The 17,265-nt window shown below is 40.8% G+C and overlaps 2 protein-coding genes and 1 long non-coding RNA gene across 3 annotated transcripts; 1 reads left to right on the forward strand and 2 right to left on the reverse strand.

Moving 5' to 3' along the window:
• Positions 1-1,443: 1,443 nt before the first annotated feature.
• On the reverse strand, positions 1,444-5,678 carry LOC104441811 (homeobox protein HD1). Its single transcript, XM_039311384.1, has 6 exons — positions 4,874-5,678; positions 4,630-4,842; positions 4,198-4,318; positions 2,577-2,767; positions 2,244-2,375; positions 1,444-1,959 (listed from the first exon to the last, which is right to left on the reverse strand). The coding sequence occupies exons 1-6, from the start codon at positions 4,970-4,972 to the stop codon at positions 1,819-1,821; spliced, it is 897 nt and encodes a 298-aa protein (XP_039167318.1). The 5' UTR covers positions 4,973-5,678; the 3' UTR covers positions 1,444-1,818.
• A 3,391-nt stretch (positions 5,679-9,069) lies between these two features.
• Positions 9,070-9,823, forward strand: LOC120292700. The gene is made up of 2 exons (XR_005550304.1): positions 9,070-9,326; positions 9,414-9,823. It is a non-coding gene; the product is annotated as an uncharacterized LOC120292700 (long non-coding RNA).
• A 2,616-nt stretch (positions 9,824-12,439) lies between these two features.
• Positions 12,440-16,298, reverse strand: LOC104441812 (ubiquitin carboxyl-terminal hydrolase MINDY-1). Its single transcript, XM_010055054.3, has 10 exons — positions 15,999-16,298; positions 15,546-15,664; positions 15,336-15,442; positions 15,170-15,257; positions 14,494-14,584; positions 14,356-14,407; positions 14,160-14,241; positions 13,950-14,030; positions 12,884-12,960; positions 12,440-12,809 (listed from the first exon to the last, which is right to left on the reverse strand). Exons 1-9 carry the CDS (start codon positions 16,135-16,137, stop codon positions 12,919-12,921), a joined length of 801 nt encoding a protein of 266 aa, XP_010053356.2. The 5' UTR covers positions 16,138-16,298; the 3' UTR covers positions 12,440-12,809; positions 12,884-12,918.
• Positions 16,299-17,265: the final 967 nt, after the last annotated feature.

Genomic DNA, 17,265 nt, shown 5'->3' on the forward strand with positions numbered 1-17,265 from the left:
GTCCGAGTCCGACAAATTTGACATTGTATATGGTTCATATCGCACGAAAGACCTACTCATAGCGAGTAATGGCCATCATCCAGTCCTAGTGTGGCAATTCCATAAGCACGTTGATTCAAGTGAGTAATGATCAGCTTAACAATGCAAAGTTGATTCGAGTCAGTAATGATCAGCTTAACAATGCAAAGTTGATCGATCATCTTCTGATTGCATCGGCATAGAAGTGAACCAACGAGGAAAGGGTCTGATATTAATGGTTAATAAAGCCAGGATCATGCAAATTTTATCTGACCAGCATTAGTTATATCTCACGAAATTATGTCTAATGAATCAAAATGGGGTTGTCGCCAAAACACAATTCAAGCGTCTTATCTGTGCACTGAAAGTTTGAGCTAGTCATTGAAAACTTGTCACTCGACGTGTGTACTTCCACTAGGTGGGGGACACAGTTTCAGCAAGATTCCTGTTGGGATAATTTGTGGCTTTTCAACCGTAGTATTCTGTCGGTCGTGCCCTGTCTCTTGCTTTATGATTTTGGGTGCAGTTGCGAGACCAGGTCAATCCCTTTTTTCACCTGGGTGAGGGACAGAAGATTCACATCATGTCGTGTATTTTGTGTCTTTGTCGAGGGAAAGATAAGATTAAACTTAATTACAATAAGCTCCATCAAGAAACTGATAATTACGATATAGTTTCTATTAATGAATAAGTCCCTTCAAGGATTATGATCCACCATATCCTTGTAATGATGCGGACCTATAAATCAATAATTAAACTATGAGAAGCTCTGTAAATGCCATCTTTATTTTGTATGTTTGAATTTGATATTTGTCACTCTTTTTAGGAACACATTCATGTACACCCAAGTTTTCTAATATCATTTTGCAAATTTTGTTGCAATCTTTTTTGTGGCTATGCGTGAAATCCAATTGAATCTTAGCTCACAATTTTCCTACATGTAGTTAGTCTCAAGAATATATATTAGGATCACATAAAGGGCGGTACTGATGCGGGAGCATCCAATGTAACTCCATCGACCAACTCAAAATTATCGATACTTTTCCAAGCCAAGAAAGAAATTGGACATTATGTACTTCGATGGATCATTTTGAATGAATAATGTTAATTACTAAAGGAGATCGTTCTATCTTTTTTTATTCCTCTTTGTTTCTTCCTGTATACACTACTCCATACACTTAACCAGAAAAATCCCCTCTAAAAGAATTTCCGTTTTGGAATCACTCACCCCATCACGCATCAGGTACCCATGAGGGATGCTTGCTATTTTTATCATGAATTCTTAGCGTTTACAAGCATAAGGCTAAGGATTACTTTGTTTGGAAACCTTGTTCAACAAATCTAGTTGCTTGTAAGAGGTTGAATTGTCGTCATACCAGTTTGTTTCATTGCATCAATAGGGATAATGCTTTGGCAGAAAAGAAGGAAAAGAATTGCGGCTTGAATCACTGCCAAAAACAACAATTTTATAAAAACAGAAAACAAATCAACATGTTGTTTGTTTTGGGCCTAAATACAAGAGAGATTAGGCAACAGAAGCACTTCTAACCAAACAAAAAGACATCAATTTTCTGGGTTTTGTGTATGTAATCTACTGGAATTTGCATCATTTGTTACAGGCCCTAATTCCATAATGAATCATCTACTTACCATCACTGCTTGATCCACCACCACAAGTGTTCAGCTCTAGCTATAAAGTATACCCCCAGTCGATCAGAAGGTTATATCAGAGTCAATACCGATTGATAAGTTTCGTGTTTCAGTTAGCGGCACAAAGACAAGCATGATGGTCCGTTGCGCCTACCTCTTGCGCTTGGACTTCAAGGAGGTGACCGATTGGGAATTGTTGTGCCAGTTTCGCTTCCGTTGGTTGATGAACCAGTTATTTATTTGCTTCAGCTGCAATCCTGTCTCCTCCACAAGTTTCGCCTTGTCATCTTCCTGGAAAGAAACATATATATCAAGCATGTTAATCATTAACTCACCGCCTCACAGTTAAAATTGGGCCTTTCACGTAAAGAAATGATGTTGATTGGTCGCATCGAACACAAGGTCGAGAGACATGAAACGCACGATAGCAGGAGAAACTGGCAAGATGAATCTAAGAGGAAATGTGACATTTGAGTTTTTGACGTGTGATAAGATGTCTGACGACCGTTTGTGCTAAAGCCTTGACATTCCTTGACAGTGCAATAACATAATAACATGTTTGAAAGGTTGCTTACAGTTGGATATGGCCACTTTGAGTGTTGCTGCCACCAATTTTTCAACACAGAAGTAGTATCGCCGGGTAATTTTCCGGCTCTCCTTTTCCGTAGTATCTCCTCCCTAACATCCTCTATTTTTGACCTGAAACCCTGCAAAGACCAATCAACACCAATTTCACTGTTTGTGATGTTCTTATTTGTAAGAAAAGCTAGATTCAAATTTCAAAGTATGATGATGCACTACAAAAAGAGGAAAACAAGCTAATGTCCTCGGTAGGAATTGGAACTCAGCAAACAAAGAGAGGGAAATATGTGGAGCCGGTTCCTTATTGAAAGAGTACTATTGCATACCTGCTTGAGTTCGATCTTCAATTCGTGGCGGACTCTCTCCATCAAAGTCCTTTCGGATTCAGTTGGAAGGAGTGGACCGAATCCCATCAGGTCATGAACATCAGCACCGGATTGATCCAATGAGAAATCCATTTGCAACTCATCCTCATCGTCCGACATTGTTGCGCCGGTTCCTTCGCCCAAACTCATTCCTGCAATAATTCCAATTTTACAGAAGGACGCCTTGTTGAGTGAGCCCACTGCATTTAGCACTAGGTGTGGCATGAAAACCGAAATTCAATGTGAATATGGGTATTAAATTCGTAAGCACGGCACATATGCTCTATTTTGATAGTCACTTCCTCGTCCTAATAGCTCGCATTTGACATTCACATGCTCCCGTGTTGTCCTAAAACTCTAACGAACGTGTATGCAATTTAAAATGCATTTGCTTCCTTATAAGATCATGACTATTTCATTACCGACTAAACCAAACGCTGCCTATTTGATCATCCGATATTAAGTACTTGAGGTCTTGTCTTCTCTACAAACTGCCTATGTGAGACCAGGATGGCTTGGTTCAATCCATATAAGCACTCGACCTGCTGAGAATTTTGGTCGAAAAACTCGAGATCTAAACACAACCTGGAGTTGAATATAGGACTATATACCGATGAGATGTATTAAGCATATTTCCCAACATATTGGCGGCGGATATGACATGGCAAAATATACTGAAACACGTATCTTATATTGTTCCTAGAGTGTATATCCTAATTTCTTTATATGTAGTTTACTTGATGTAGCAAATGAGTTTAGCGAATACTTTCTCAACCACCAACGAAGCACGATGACACCATGCGTGATCTTGCGTGAATCCAAAAGGAAATTAGCATCACCATGAAAAAATTGATTAACAATGTTAGCAGCCAAACATTATTCCCAGGGCAACCTTATCGGTTGTTGGCGCATGGTGGCGATGGTGATTGGGGTACACCCTCCACCGAACTCTTCACGAACCAACTCCTTAACTCCCATCTAAGTCAAAAGCTTTACACTAAATAAGAAATTTGAGGTCGGTCCTACAACACCCACCTCTTCTAATAACAATTCCCCAAACTTGCAAGAAAACCACCATATCTGCATAATCAATTTGCTCACTCAAACTGTTCTCCCTACCAAACAAGGGTATCAAAATTGCAAAAAATTCGCAAAGAAACCGATCGACCAATGAAAGAATCAGAACCCGCCCACGCATTTTCTTGTGATTAGAATCTTGTTTAAATTAATCAGGCGTCAAGTAGTGTCGCCTCGATGAGGAACACCAGCACAAGTTACGACTAATGATTGGTGTATATATTATTGGCATTATTAAAGGGATGATGGGTCATTTTTTTCTTTAGATTAGTTTAAAGAAGCTTGATTTGATGAAGGAGGAGGCGTGGCTTCATATTTCCCCCACCAAAGTCTTTGTTTGAAAATCGCATGCACCAGCGCCTGATCCTGATCTAGACCGCCCCTCTTGCAATAATTCCAATTCCGTGGCGCTCTAAGCAACCGGCGAAAGCGACTCGATAGTTGTGAATATCTAAGCAGCATCTAAAAATATCACAGAGAGAGAGAGAGAGAGAGAGAGAGAGACCAGTGAGAGCTTGGAGGGTGTTTTCGATTTCACGACAGGCCATGACGGCTTCAACGGCATGGACTCGAACGTGCTGCTGCAGCTGCTCTTTGAAGCTGCATAGTACCACCAGATATTGTGCCTACCACAGAAATATCCCATCTTTGTTCACTTAGTTTCTGAGTAAATTAAAATTGAATATCCATTTTTTCTCTTGGTAAAAGGACTGAACTTGGAGCACATACTACAATAGAAAAACGCTGATTCACATGCTTGCTTATCATAGATGTAAGCTATAAACTCTGGTCCGACCATAAGCTCTATAAGAAGTAGAGATTCGAAAGCAAAACCGAAAGACGCTGATTGATGACTAGCACGAGGGTTGTTTCGCAAGCGAAAGAGAGAAAGACTACGAGGGTTTTTGTTCTTGGGGGGAAAAGAAAGAGAACGTACCAAGAAATGGTCGAGCTCCTGCCTGTCGTGAGGAGAGAGGCTGCTGTGGCCGTGCTGCACCGAGGAGGCGTAGGAGCGCAGGAGGTGGTGCGACTGCGCCAGCTGCGCGTCGATCAGCGGCAGCTGGTCGATCGGGGTCGCGACGCGGAGGCACGCCACGTGGGCCGACAGCAGCTGCTCGTACATCGGGTGGCTGGCGATCTCCCCCTTGAGCTGGCGCTGCGGGTGATCGCCCGAGAACGACGCCTCGCTGCCCAGCCCCCGCCGCCGCCACCGACGATCCCCCGCCCCCGCCGCCGCCGCCACCACCGCCGCCCATCATGGCCAAGTTCGGCTCTTGCATATGGTGGGCTATGTTACTTCGTCTACTGCGCGTCGTACAAGAGAATCTGTCGAAGCCTTAGGAGGATGTGTAAGTCACCAGTGAAAAGAAAGATGGGGAGGGGAAATTAAAGGCCTTAAAGGGTATCGTGGAGAAAGTCGGGTGCTTTTTATTTGTGGCAAGGAAGAGGAGTGACGAGGGTTTTCAAGAAAGAAAGAGATAGGACCACAGAGAGAGAGAAAGAGAGTAAGAGAGAGAGAGAGAGGGTTGTCTTGGGGAACTATCTTGATAATGGACTGTGAATATTATGACGACGAAAAGAACGAGAAGACAGTTTTCTCGTTAAAGGTGTGTGCATGAGGGAAGGGAAGAGAGGGGCAAAGGCAATATTGGGATCAGAGATGGATGCAAGACTTTCTGCTGCAACCCTCCTGCGTTTTTGCACAGATTTCGCTTCCACAAGGGAAGAGAGAGAGAGAGAGAGAATATGCCACACAGAGCAGGAGGGAGAGAGAGAGAAAGAAGAGAGAGAAAGAAGGTTGAGGTGTGCAGTTTAAGAAGGGAAGGAGGGCCTATGAGGGGGAAGAGGAGGGGAGGGGGAAGGCTATGGAATCATCATCATTATTGCGAAAGGAGAAGAAGAGGCAGGAGGAGGGAGGGAGGGAGGAGGGTACACCATAAAGAAAGCAAGAAAACTTACAGATAAAGCTGTTCTGCTGCCTGACCAATGGATCGCTTTTCTAGCTTTTCCCCCTCCTTGTTTTCCTAATGTAAATATATATACACACACATATATATTCGGGTGATTCACTGGTGTATTATGGCTTTATTTTTCCTTTTTTTTAAATCAGCGGTCAACACTAACTATCTTGGGCCTTTGATGGCTTTTCTTTTCTTCTCTGTTTTTTTTTTTTTTGGGTTTATGCACGTACAGAACAGAACTCTTTCTGAGTTTTCTGCCTCAATTAAGGTTCATGAATTAGGTAGATCTATCTCTCCATACGCACAATTACCCTTTTCATATATTAGCATCGATTGCTTAGGATGCCCTTGTAATCTCAATGTAAGATTCAGTAATTTATATTCGTAGTCAGTTGAAATCATTTGAAAGGGCAAGCAAGAGCCCATTTGAATGATAACGCCGACATTTACTTCTTGTTTCACTAAAAATCTTATCAAAGTAAGTCTCGGCCATTAATATACCTTAAATTTACCCGTCTCATGACTAGACAATAACCTATTAACTAACTGACGTAAGGATATAGATCTGTAGAATGTAAAGCGGTAAGCACTTTAGTAAATCTTAAGCTAATCGAGTCATTTTATTATATTATCGGTAATTTGTTAGGTTGATTAAGATTCTACACCTACAAAAGAAAAAAAAATAAATCACGAACTTTCCTACGTTCGAAAGTACATCTAATTTCTTGCTTTTCTCGCCTAAATATTGAAAACGGACCCAGAATTCCAAGTCTCCAAAATTTATGGGGAAAATATAAAATGATCCCGCATGGCTATATTCCCCCGCTGTAAAACAATTTGGGCGTCCGACAACAAATAAAATAAAAGCCAAATTTCTGAAATCATAACAAAAGCAATTTCACCACACGAGTCACCCTCTATGGAATCACGAGACATCAATTGCTTCATGATGGGTTTCTGGTGCACAAAAGTTGGTCATAATGCAACAGGAAAAAAGAAGAAGAAGTTGAGCACTCTTTTCCTTTTTTAATATATAGCAATCTAGCTGAGGCTACTATTATTGTGTAGATTGGAAACAAAGACAGGTTAGCTTGTACAGATGACAAGGGGCCAGTGGGTAGGTGCTAAGCTTAGGAACCCAGCATTCGAGCCCATCTCCAGCAAATTGCATTTAATCAATACTTAAAGAATGTGCATAAATTCCCCCATCTTTTTATATAAAAAAGAATTTCCAATAATTGTTTGGTACCGATCTCAATTATTATTATTTTTCTTTTTATCCATTTTCTCTCGCTCCCTCTCTCTCTCTCTCTCTCTCTATATCTACAAAAGCTGCAAATTATTCAAGTCAGTGATAGGGACATATCCTTAGTGAAGCACCTCCTGTCAGATGGAAGGACATAATAGGGAGAAGGCAGGTCGCTGCCCTCCTTTTATCGTTCGTCCAGGGAAGTTTCTGCTTGTTTTCTGTCGAATGGGTCATGCCCAGAACTTTAATTATATAAATGTTTTAAATTAATTTACAACATAAAACCATGTGATGAAATGAATTTTCCGAGGGCAACAAACGTGATGAAAGGAAGAAATGAAAAAACAAAATCGACAAATAAATAGGCACCAAGAATTTCAACTAACATTGATATCTTGATCTGTAAATTATATAATGGCGTTTTGGCCAATTGAATTTCCTATAGTATCCCTCTACGTGTTTACTTGTCAATCATGGTAATATCTGAGATATTAGGTAATAAATAAGATGACAAACTTGCAAGTGAATATGAATGAATTTCTTTGAAATTCTTGGGGATGTAAAAGTAGAAGGTGTTAATCTTGTACTATTTTTTTTATTTTTATTTTGAGAGACCTGGGTAAATATATTTCTTTAGCCATGACGCTCTGTGATATTATCTGCCCAATGATCTATAAGCGGACTAATTCTCCTTCAAAAATAGATGAAAGCCAACGGGAAATCATGCACCTAATTAATCATCTCGGTAAACAAATCACACATTAACCGAAGTTATGGTAAACAGAGGATATCACATAGCTAATGCAATCAAGTTAATGTGTACTTTGCATGAGAATTTCGTTGCAAATTAGGGCTTATCGAGTTTCTTTTATTAACCATTTGTTGGGGAGTTAAAGAAAGTCGGCTGAGAGTTGAACTGTCACTGTTCCGCCACCCCTGGCTGGTGATTGGCTTTTCAGTTTGGTGTCTCTTTCTACATGCATTTTGATGTTCTGAGAAGCGAGGAAAAACAAATAAATAAAATAATATAAAATACCCCAAAAAAATTTATAAAAAAGTGTGGGGAAAAAAATAACAGCAGGAGGGCGGAAAATGACAAATAAATTAAAGGGGAGAGAAAAAAAAAAAAAAAAAAGGACACAAAACAGAAGTTCGTTCGGACACAGTGAGTGACCACCTACCAAACGCTCGCCCCACGCTACACGGCAGATGACGTGGCGAGCAACCATTGGCGGCGGGTCCCATTCCATTTAAGGTGACCATCTCTTGTGTGCTGACCTTGACGTCTGATGGGTTCTTGTTAACCGTTTGATCCCCCCGCGTCTCGTCCAGAAGTGATGTAATGCACGATCCGCTTCATGCACTGTATCCGATCGCCCCCGTTGGGAATATTGCTCAGCACGACTAGGTTTTGGGGCATGAATAGGGAAGTTTTTTTTTATTTTTTTATTTGGCTGTGCTGCATTAATATCATTTTAAGGAGTAATCAAATATTAAGAGAGTGCTCGAGATGATTTCAGAAAATATAAAATCTTGCGTAAATTATGTTGATATAGAAATTTTGAAACGTTTAGTTCGAGTCGTAATCATCGCTCATATTTCAACGAGTCTACTGTTGCCGTGCAACCAAATGCAATGGGACGAAGCTGGAGATATCGTGGATCCGGCCCACGCAAAGCATGGGATTTCCTAAGATCGAGGAGGGGACCTAGGGGATTCAAGCTTGCGACCAAAAGGGCTATTGGGCTTGTAATCTCGGTTTCTACATACTCTACCGTCGCCGAGCACACTCAAATTGTACTGTTAAAACTAGACTTTACCCCCAAAAAAAGGGGGCGGGGATTATTTGCAAAATGTTATAATAAATAGAGGAGGAATTGACTAAATTGAAAAGGAAATTGGTTTTTGTTGCATCCGAGGCGGGGCCATGGAGGGAGCACGATTCTTGAGATGATCGGGGAGGAAACAGGGGAGAATTGTTGGGTGATGGAGACAAGGAGGTGGTGGGTGTCCACTGGAGTTGGATTCAAGCAAGAACACCCGAACGACTCCTCCTCCTCCTCCTCCTCTTCCTTCCCTTTGTTCTTTTTAGGTTTCTTTTGTTTCACGTGGAATTGCTGCTTCGCACGCACGAAAGCTTCCCATTGTTTATTCATTTAACACCGGCCGGCGTTCGTTTTCGGCGATCTTTTTAAGCCCTCGTGTCCTTTCCAGTTTCCATTAGAAGGTCCATCTCGGGGTGAATTGCGAAATCAATTTTCCCAAGTTTAGAGCTGAAGTTTTTCCCTTCCTTTTTTAGCTTAATATAATATTTTCCGTCGAGAAAAGAAAAGGAAGGTGGCTCTTGCGACATGAGCAAGAGACTCGCTTTCATCCAAACCAAACGCGACTTCTCAATCGATCTGCTTGGGGGCTATTGCGATGGTTTACTTCATCTTATCTGTAGTCCTTTAAATATATATATGAATATGCCAAATCTTCTAAGTCTTCACTTGGTTTGTGTTGCTACAGGGCACATATGAGATCGAAGATTTATTTACTTGATATGAGCTGCTATTTTGCTCGCTCTCTTTCCCGATAAGATGTTCGTATGGAGTCACTATCACTGTAATTGGATAATTATGACATATATAAACGGCTTAATGTTCCCTAATCTCGAATGAGCTCCCTTGCATGTGGAAACGATTTCAATATGCATTGGTCCCTAAGGGATTAGCCTCTTTAGCTAATCTCAAAGTCAGAAGAGAACTTGTTACCCTTGTTTTACTTGCTGCTATTTCTCTAATTTTGAGAAAGAACAACTTGCCCAGTCCATGCCCCGAATTGATTGGTATTCTGAAGGGATGTATTGAGCCTTTTTCTTTTTCTTTTTGGTTGCAAAGATATTGCAAGAAAGCTAACCAGCTTTGCTTATCTTGGCACGAGGTTTGTCCATTAATTTATTCTTTTGAATTGCAAGGCCCCAGTCCATCATCGGGCTACAATGTCTAATTCGTTGTTTATATTCAAAACGTGCGGATCTATCATAAATCCGGAGTGGATTTCTACTTTTCAATCTCCTGTTTTTCCTCTGGGAAACGTACGAAGAACTCTCACTTTTCAAATGCCAAATATCTAAAATCTAATCCAAATGCACAAATACCGTCGTCCATAAAATTTTCCATGCGTTCGTGAGGGTTAGTGGAGCACGAATTATGAAGTCACGCATGACGGGAAGCAAACAAAAAGATAGTATTAAGAAAGAGAAATCGGATTGGGAAACGTCTTTGGGTGGGGAATAGAAGTGGGGTCGCCATCACAGCTGTGGCCTTGTCGTGTTGTTTTAGTCCTCAAGATTGGGGGAACATTTGGTTTAAGAGCGGTCCCTCTTGGCCAGGATTTGAAAAATCTCTGAAAGGACGAAGTTGCACACACCGAGGATTAGTGGCCCAATCAACGAAGAACCTTAAATTTTCTAAACCTTTGACATACACAGGGAGAGAGAGTAGTTGCTTTCAAGAACCCCGCAATCCATGAGCTTTGAATAGTACTCGTCCTTTTTCTTTCCCCTCATGCTCTTTCGTTCACTCCTTTTTCTTCTCTCTCTCTGATGTTCACCCAAGTCAAATCCCGTGCCTGGATCAGTAAAAGGGTAGCCCACTTATCCAAAAGAGAAGGCCCGGCTTGACACACGTTATCGCCCGCCAATAACGTCGGCGGGCGATTTTCAAAGGATGATTCCACGTTTCTCACACTAGAGGACAAGATCGCTTTTTGTTGGTGGTGTTGTCCTATGCGATGTGGCGTGCCATGATTCAGAAAGAAATTTGGTTGATAAGGGGCCACGCTTTGGGCCTCTCGGGCTTTCTATTGGCTTAGCCTGAAAGGGACGAAGCTCCGTAGCTAGATATCAGCACATGGGAAGTAACAAACGTTGACCAGAAATAGAGAGCACATGCCAATGGCAAACCCTTGAAGGATGCGACGAATCTCTTTTCGCCGATCAAGCACCACCGTGAAGGAGCTGTTAGCGCCTGTGCCGGATGTCTAGCAAGCTCCGCCATCCTCCTTAATCCCATAGGTGAGATGCGTCGGGATACTCCATGCAACTTTCAAGTTATATCCTCCCGTGATCACCGCACTCCGGCCTACGTGAGTGTCAAAGACTATGACCTGGCTATCTCATTTGCGCACGTGAACAAAGTCCGTCCGTACAATTCAAGAGAGACTCTTGAAGTGCCTAATGATTCTTGACCAGAGAGAGGTCCAATGCAGCAGTCAATCTTGTAGATTGAACAGTCGCAGTATGCTAAATTTCTCACGAAATCATGAGATGACTTCACAACTTTATGAGTCACAAGTCATCTCTACGGGACTTCATTTGAAGCGGCAAAAGGTCATATTCGTAGTTATGGAAACTATTTGATGAAGTCCGGTTGACAGCCTTCTTTTCCCCGCTTAGATTTGTGTAATAGGGAGATTACGACAACAAAAAATGGCCCAATCAAAGTCACGCGAGTGAACAGCAGCAGAACGGGAAACAATGACAACAGTAGCAACAAGGGAATTCCACCCGGAAGAACATCAAAGTACTCAAATGAATTCTATTAGGTACATAAATCTTAAAATTTGTCTAGAAAGGCTTAATTAAGTATGGAAAACAATCTTCCCGAACTATCATCTTCAAGAAGCCATCCCGAAAGCAAATATATCATCACATGTTAATAAGAGGTCAAGGCAGAGACCAACTCCCTGAAGTACATTGAAGGATCGGCTAAATGAGAACTAGAAACTAGATAAACAAGCTCCGCCCCCCAAAAATAAGTCGATCCAAAACATCAGAAATTTGAGCTTATCCTTAAATTCGACGAATTCTTGAACTTGACAAGCTCCCTGACCAATTTTCGAACCCCGGACTTGGGTTTTAAGAGTGAGCTTCAAGGATGGATCTAGCAGTTTCTCTTAGTGGGACAAGATCTGATCGTTTAGAAATCAAATAATCGATTGATCGACCACTTAAAAGTACCAAATTTTTTTATTTTATTTTATATATATATAAGCTTTGTTTGTCCATAACAACTACGTTTTCAAAGTTCTTGAATGGTTTTTTTACCAATTCTTAGGGGCAAATTAAAATGAAAAATATTTACCTTTCACATAGCTGTATATTTCTGAGAAATTTAATCGGGGGGCACGAGTTGTTCCTTGCCCAAAAGAAATTTAGTAATAGTTTAAAAACTTCAAACATATTCCAAAAGTCTTCACGAAATGATTAGGGGCAAGAGGCCCCCCTACTGTAAAGTTAGGTCGTTACCCGGTAGGCTCTCAAAGCCATCATGGTGGAGGAAAGTTGATCTTGAAGATGAAAAGTGGAGACGTTCTAACTTCTACGATTTCACAAATATGTTCTTCCTTTTGGTATCTGCATCCATAACTTATTTGGAGAACAACGAGAATGGAGAGTGGAGTTGACTGTTGTTACGCATTATACTCTACATGCTGCAGAAATTCTGCCCATTCATCGTCACTACAATATGGAAGTGTTTGCACTCTTAGCAAAAGGCTCAAGTAGTCAAAATGTATTTAATTTATGTGGCATGAAGAGAAAGTGGCTTTAATGGACAAGAAACACTCAAACTGAAGAAACATATCTTCGAACTCCAGATAGTTCAAAAAGCCTAGCCAATTATCAACACAGTGTTGCAATTATGCAGAAAGCATGAGAATGCTTTTCCGAAGAAACAAAGAAGTCCTTCACACGGTGTGGTGCTAATAACAAGACCGCTGATGTCACTTGGCAAAATATAGTAAGACTGTTAATATTGCTCGACCTAGTCTAATCCATCTGAAATATAAAACCATAGAAATTCTATAAGTTAGGATTTTTTACTCTGCATATGTTGCACTGCTGATGCTGGCAAGAGAGTCCTGCAGCACGAGTTTAATATTGGTTGAAGGTTATGGCAAAATTCAGAGCACATAAGATAAAATTAGATACATACATTTGTGCTGGCCATGGCATTATTCATATTGTAAATTACTTAAAATCTCCGGACACGTACATGGTGTCTCCATTGACCTGAAAACGCAGAGCCAGTGCTTAAAAGAAACAAAATGCAAACCATCCACATAGGAAAAAGCAACATAATGAGTTCAGTCTAATGATGATGATGATGATAAGGTATAATTGAAAGATCATCTAAAAAGTATCTTATTTGCCGGAAAGACTAACAGTAACAAAATGCTGTACAACACAACAGCAAAGAAGGCATGTGAGGTCAAGTCTAGATTTTTGGGAGAGCAGGGGGAAATACTTCAAGCTTCACAAGTGGAAAAAGATTTCCAATGGAAAGTCCATCCCACAACCCATAAGTGGGATACATAAACTCGAAAGGTACTCTATATCACCTTCATAAAACCTTGGATAGCGCCCTTATTCACTTTGGATGTGGATATGAGAATATCATAACGTGTCCATGGAATCAAGTACGAAATGTACTAATTGTAAGGAAAATCAAACTTTGGAAAGGGAGAGAAATTACAAAAAAAAAAAAAAAAAAAAAAAAAAATTCCATCATGTTTAGTAGCTGTCCTATAATTTATGACTGTAATTCTCATTAATTAAATTGCATTTCTTGTCCATAATGTAGCTTTTCCCCATTCAACTTGCACAGCTGTTTGTAAAAAGAGAGAATCCCATAACTTGAAATAAGTCCATTTCTCTTAACCGTGTTAGGTTACAGACGTGAAGTAGACCTAGAAAACTTGTCCTGTTTGGTACAAATTTATCCGTCGTTTCAAAATCATTCAGTTTACAACCAAATTTGGCAGTTACCACCACCATAAGAATAGGTTATGCACACTTTAAATGACCTTACCTTTCTCTATGACTAGATTAAATGGCCTTAGCTTCTCCTAGGAATCGCTTAAGAAATCTAAATAATGACACTCACTGGAAAAACCATAAACCGGATAAAACAGCTTCAGTTTCGAGCAGGGAAAAGGATGAAATCAGAACAAACTGATGAAAGTTCTCCTCATCAATGACAATGAAAACACGCTTCTTACCTTATTAAATTTCTCCCACACATAATCAGGCTCATTTAGGAAAACTTCGTCCGAAGCTAATAGATATAGCTGACCTTCATACTGCAAACGACACGAATATTAATTAAAAAGAGATTTCTTCTCTCATCTGGCACAAACAGATGCAATGTCCAACAGTTCACAGTAACGATCAAAACATTCAAGAGATACAAAGGGAAGCGCATGACTGACCTTAAACATGGTACTGAAATGATTGTTACGAAAGAACACACAAAGCTCTCGCTCTTTAAGACCACATTGTAGACAAGAAAGGCTGCATAGTTCATAGAGAACTATTAGGAAGGATAGAAAATTCATACACATACCCATAGATGGCCAACTGATAACTGATAGAAAATAATGGAGGATAACAAATTCATACACGTACCCATAGTTGGTCAACTGAGTGGCACTGCTATTCAAGAATTCCTGCACTTTCCCTAAGAACAAATTTGACAGAAAGGGGTATAGCATTATGACAAGATGATAGTAAATTGAACGTCCAGTTGATTACAAAACCTCTTACTCTGTTGTGGGGTTAATGGTCCTCGTGCAACAAGCTCACTCATAAGCACATTATATGACTTGGATCCAATTGCCTCTGAGGTATTACAATCCTAAAAAATATGTAGATGGAAGGACACAAAGGCATAGGCACCATTAGAATAAGTTGACAGGGGGGAGACAAAGAACTTAAACTAGGGAGAATTTACTCGAACTCTAGATTCCAGGAAAGGAAGTACAGACTTCTTTTGCCTGCCTATGCAAGGGACTAAGTACCAAAATAGAGCAATATCATAGATGATACTTCTATCCCAAGAAGAATATAAATGCAATGAATTGAGACCAGCAGAAATTTGATCATCAATCAAACCACAGCGGTTTCCCCATGTAATCATCAAGCAAACCTAAAGTTGGTTCAAATAAATCAATAATCTGAATCAGCAGAAGTTAAACATCATCCTAGATAGAAACTGCTCGTAATCCAGATAAAAATCTTCAAAAGACAGATAGTTTCCACTGTTGATACTGATAGCCACGTATATGCCGCATCTGTTAACCATTTTAATAATTGACAGCAAATGAGGAATATCACTTTCATCCAAATGAAGCAGACAATCACGAGTTACTTGAGAATTTGCTCCTAAAAAAAGTACCGAGGCAATTGGCATAAAAGCACTGAACCCGAAAAGTTAAAGCACCTGGGGATCAACAATCCAGCCATGATAGAGTGAGATGTCCAGCAGATCAAAGATTGCACATTCTCTGGTGAATTCAAAGCTCTTTATGCTGCAATTAAGAGAATATATCTATTCAAGACCTATAAAAGCATAACAACTTTAACACTTGTCATATAGTCAATTCAACCTGCTGAACTTTATATTTACATCAATGCCAGTCTTAAGATATGGCAGCCGATCAATTGCGTCCACAATGTTCTGTTGTTGATTTTTAACATAGGCTGCATCCTTATTCTGCAACATTTCCAAAGAGGAAAGAAAAAAAAAGAATAGAAGATTAACATCCATCAGAACCAGAGAAACACTCCACTTCCAGGGGACAAGAAAAGGACAGTACCTTAATATTGCTGTTGGAATCAAGTAGTTGTTTGGTTACCAAGCGCACCAATTCATCTTGAGAAACCTCAGCTGTACTTTGATCCAATTTCAAGATGTTCCGCAATAGAAGAGCATTACCTGCATATGATCCCGTTTAAGAACATTCCCCGAGTTCACCGTCACCCACAAATGAACTCTTTACGCATCACTGACGCGCCCAAGAAAAAACGCATGGCCTAAGAGAACTGGCATTAGGATGAAATGAACACGAACGACACCGAATTCTGCTCGCGGTTGTCCGAGCACTGATTACACAACCCGATTCCTCAACAAATGCGGATACTAGTCGCTAACCAAGCTAATGAAGGACATGAACATTAAACAGGAAGCCAGAGAACTGTAGAAACCCAAGAAACCCGCAAACAGAGAGGACATGAGAGAGAGAGAGAGAGAGAAAAGAAGGAGAAGTTACAGATGGCGACGAGAGGGCAAGGGCCATTAACGTCCTGGAGGATGATCGGCGTGCGGCGACCCAGGAACGGGATGAGCTTCGTCTTGTGGACGCGCCGTTTCACCGTCGCGTTGCGACGCGAAGGAGCAGGAATTGCCATGGCGATGTTAAGAACCGGAGCTTTTCACGGAGAAGACGGACTGGGTCGGAACGAGAACGAGTAGACGACTGGCGGAGGCCTTCGTAAAGTAGCGGGAGAGGTAGAAAGTCGTTGACTCGGACGGAAGACTTACGGGGGAGGGAGAAAAGGAGGGAGGGGAGGGAGGGAGGGAGAGTGTCATGCTATGAAACTGAAAGTGACAGCTGCAGTGAGGCAGGGAAGGAAATGACATGACCCGCTTACTTAACTCTGCTTCACACTTCGCCTCGTACTGATGTTCTAGAATCTCCAACGTTAAAAAAACCTTAAAATTTGCAACCAAGTGGGAAGAAAGCGCGTTGATTGCGCCCGCTGCAGCTTCATCTCTCTCCCCCGCAAGCCGACAAGAAATGGTGGAGCCTGCACCGAGAATTAAAGAGAGAGGCACAAACCCACTTCGATTTCGCCTCCGTCTGAATGAATCGACAAGGTAGTATCGAGAGCATTTCATTCTCTCCCACCAACCACGCCTGCTCCGCCATCATCTCCGCCACGCCGGAGACGAAGAAGGCGAAGCAGCAAGAAGGAGTCGAAGCAGTAGAAGTTGCTGCCGGGGCGATGTTAAGAATCCAAAGGGAAAAGAACAGAGAAAAAACAGAGGATATACCGCAACAACAAAGGGCTCTGTGTCAATCTCATTTAATTTCGTGACCTTAAAAGAGGAAAATCCCATTTATGTTGTGCGCCACAAGAGAAAATCTCTTTTAATTATGATTTGCCGAAGGAAAAAAATAATTTCTTTCTGTATATATATATATATTTTTAATTCTTATATGTTGGGTGTGATCATGAGCCTGGCAAATTGGTCTCGTCATTTACGGTTACACCCGAAACCGGTGTAGTTGATAAAGCACACATTGCTTGCTTCGGGATATCGATCTTCAAGACAAATAATTTTATATTTGATTGCTCGATTTGAATTTTTCTTCACTCTAAAGGCACGATTTTCCATCATTTTTTGATATACTAGATCCTAATGGACTACTCCTATTGAGAGAAGTAGTGGATTCGTTGCATTATAAGCTCACTCTTGCTCTTCTTGTTTCTACAAACATATAATATTGGAGGCCACCAGAAATTTTAAGTGAA

Source organism: Eucalyptus grandis, chromosome 4, assembly GCF_016545825.1.
Source record: "Eucalyptus grandis isolate ANBG69807.140 chromosome 4, ASM1654582v1, whole genome shotgun sequence".
NCBI lineage: Eukaryota > Viridiplantae > Streptophyta > Magnoliopsida > Myrtales > Myrtaceae > Eucalyptus > Eucalyptus grandis.

What these genes read in the sequence shown, in the direction of transcription:
- LOC104441812 (XM_010055054.3), bottom strand. Translation starts at nt 16,137, where the DNA reads ATGGCAATTCCTGCTCCTTCGCGTCGCAACGCGACGGTGAAACGGCGC. An exon ending in GCTGGATTGTTGATCCCCAG is followed by an intron (nt 14,585 to 15,169) that starts GTGCTTTAACTT and finishes CATATTTTTTAG; the next exon opens with GATTGTAATACCTCAGAGGC. An exon ending in ACTCAGTTGACCAACTATGG is followed by an intron (nt 14,242 to 14,355) that starts GTACGTGTATGA and finishes TGAACTATGCAG; the next exon opens with CCTTTCTTGTCTACAATGTG.
- LOC104441811 (XM_039311384.1), bottom strand. Translation starts at nt 4,972, where the DNA reads ATGCAAGAGCCGAACTTGGCCATGATGGGCGGCGGTGGTGGCGGCGGC. An exon ending in CGGGGGCTGGGCAGCGAGGC is followed by an intron (nt 4,843 to 4,873) that starts GTCGTTCTCGGG and finishes CCGCAGCGCCAG; the next exon opens with CTCAAGGGGGAGATCGCCAG. An exon ending in AGGAGCTCGACCATTTCTTG is followed by an intron (nt 4,319 to 4,629) that starts GTACGTTCTCTT and finishes TTTCTGTGGTAG; the next exon opens with GCACAATATCTGGTGGTACT.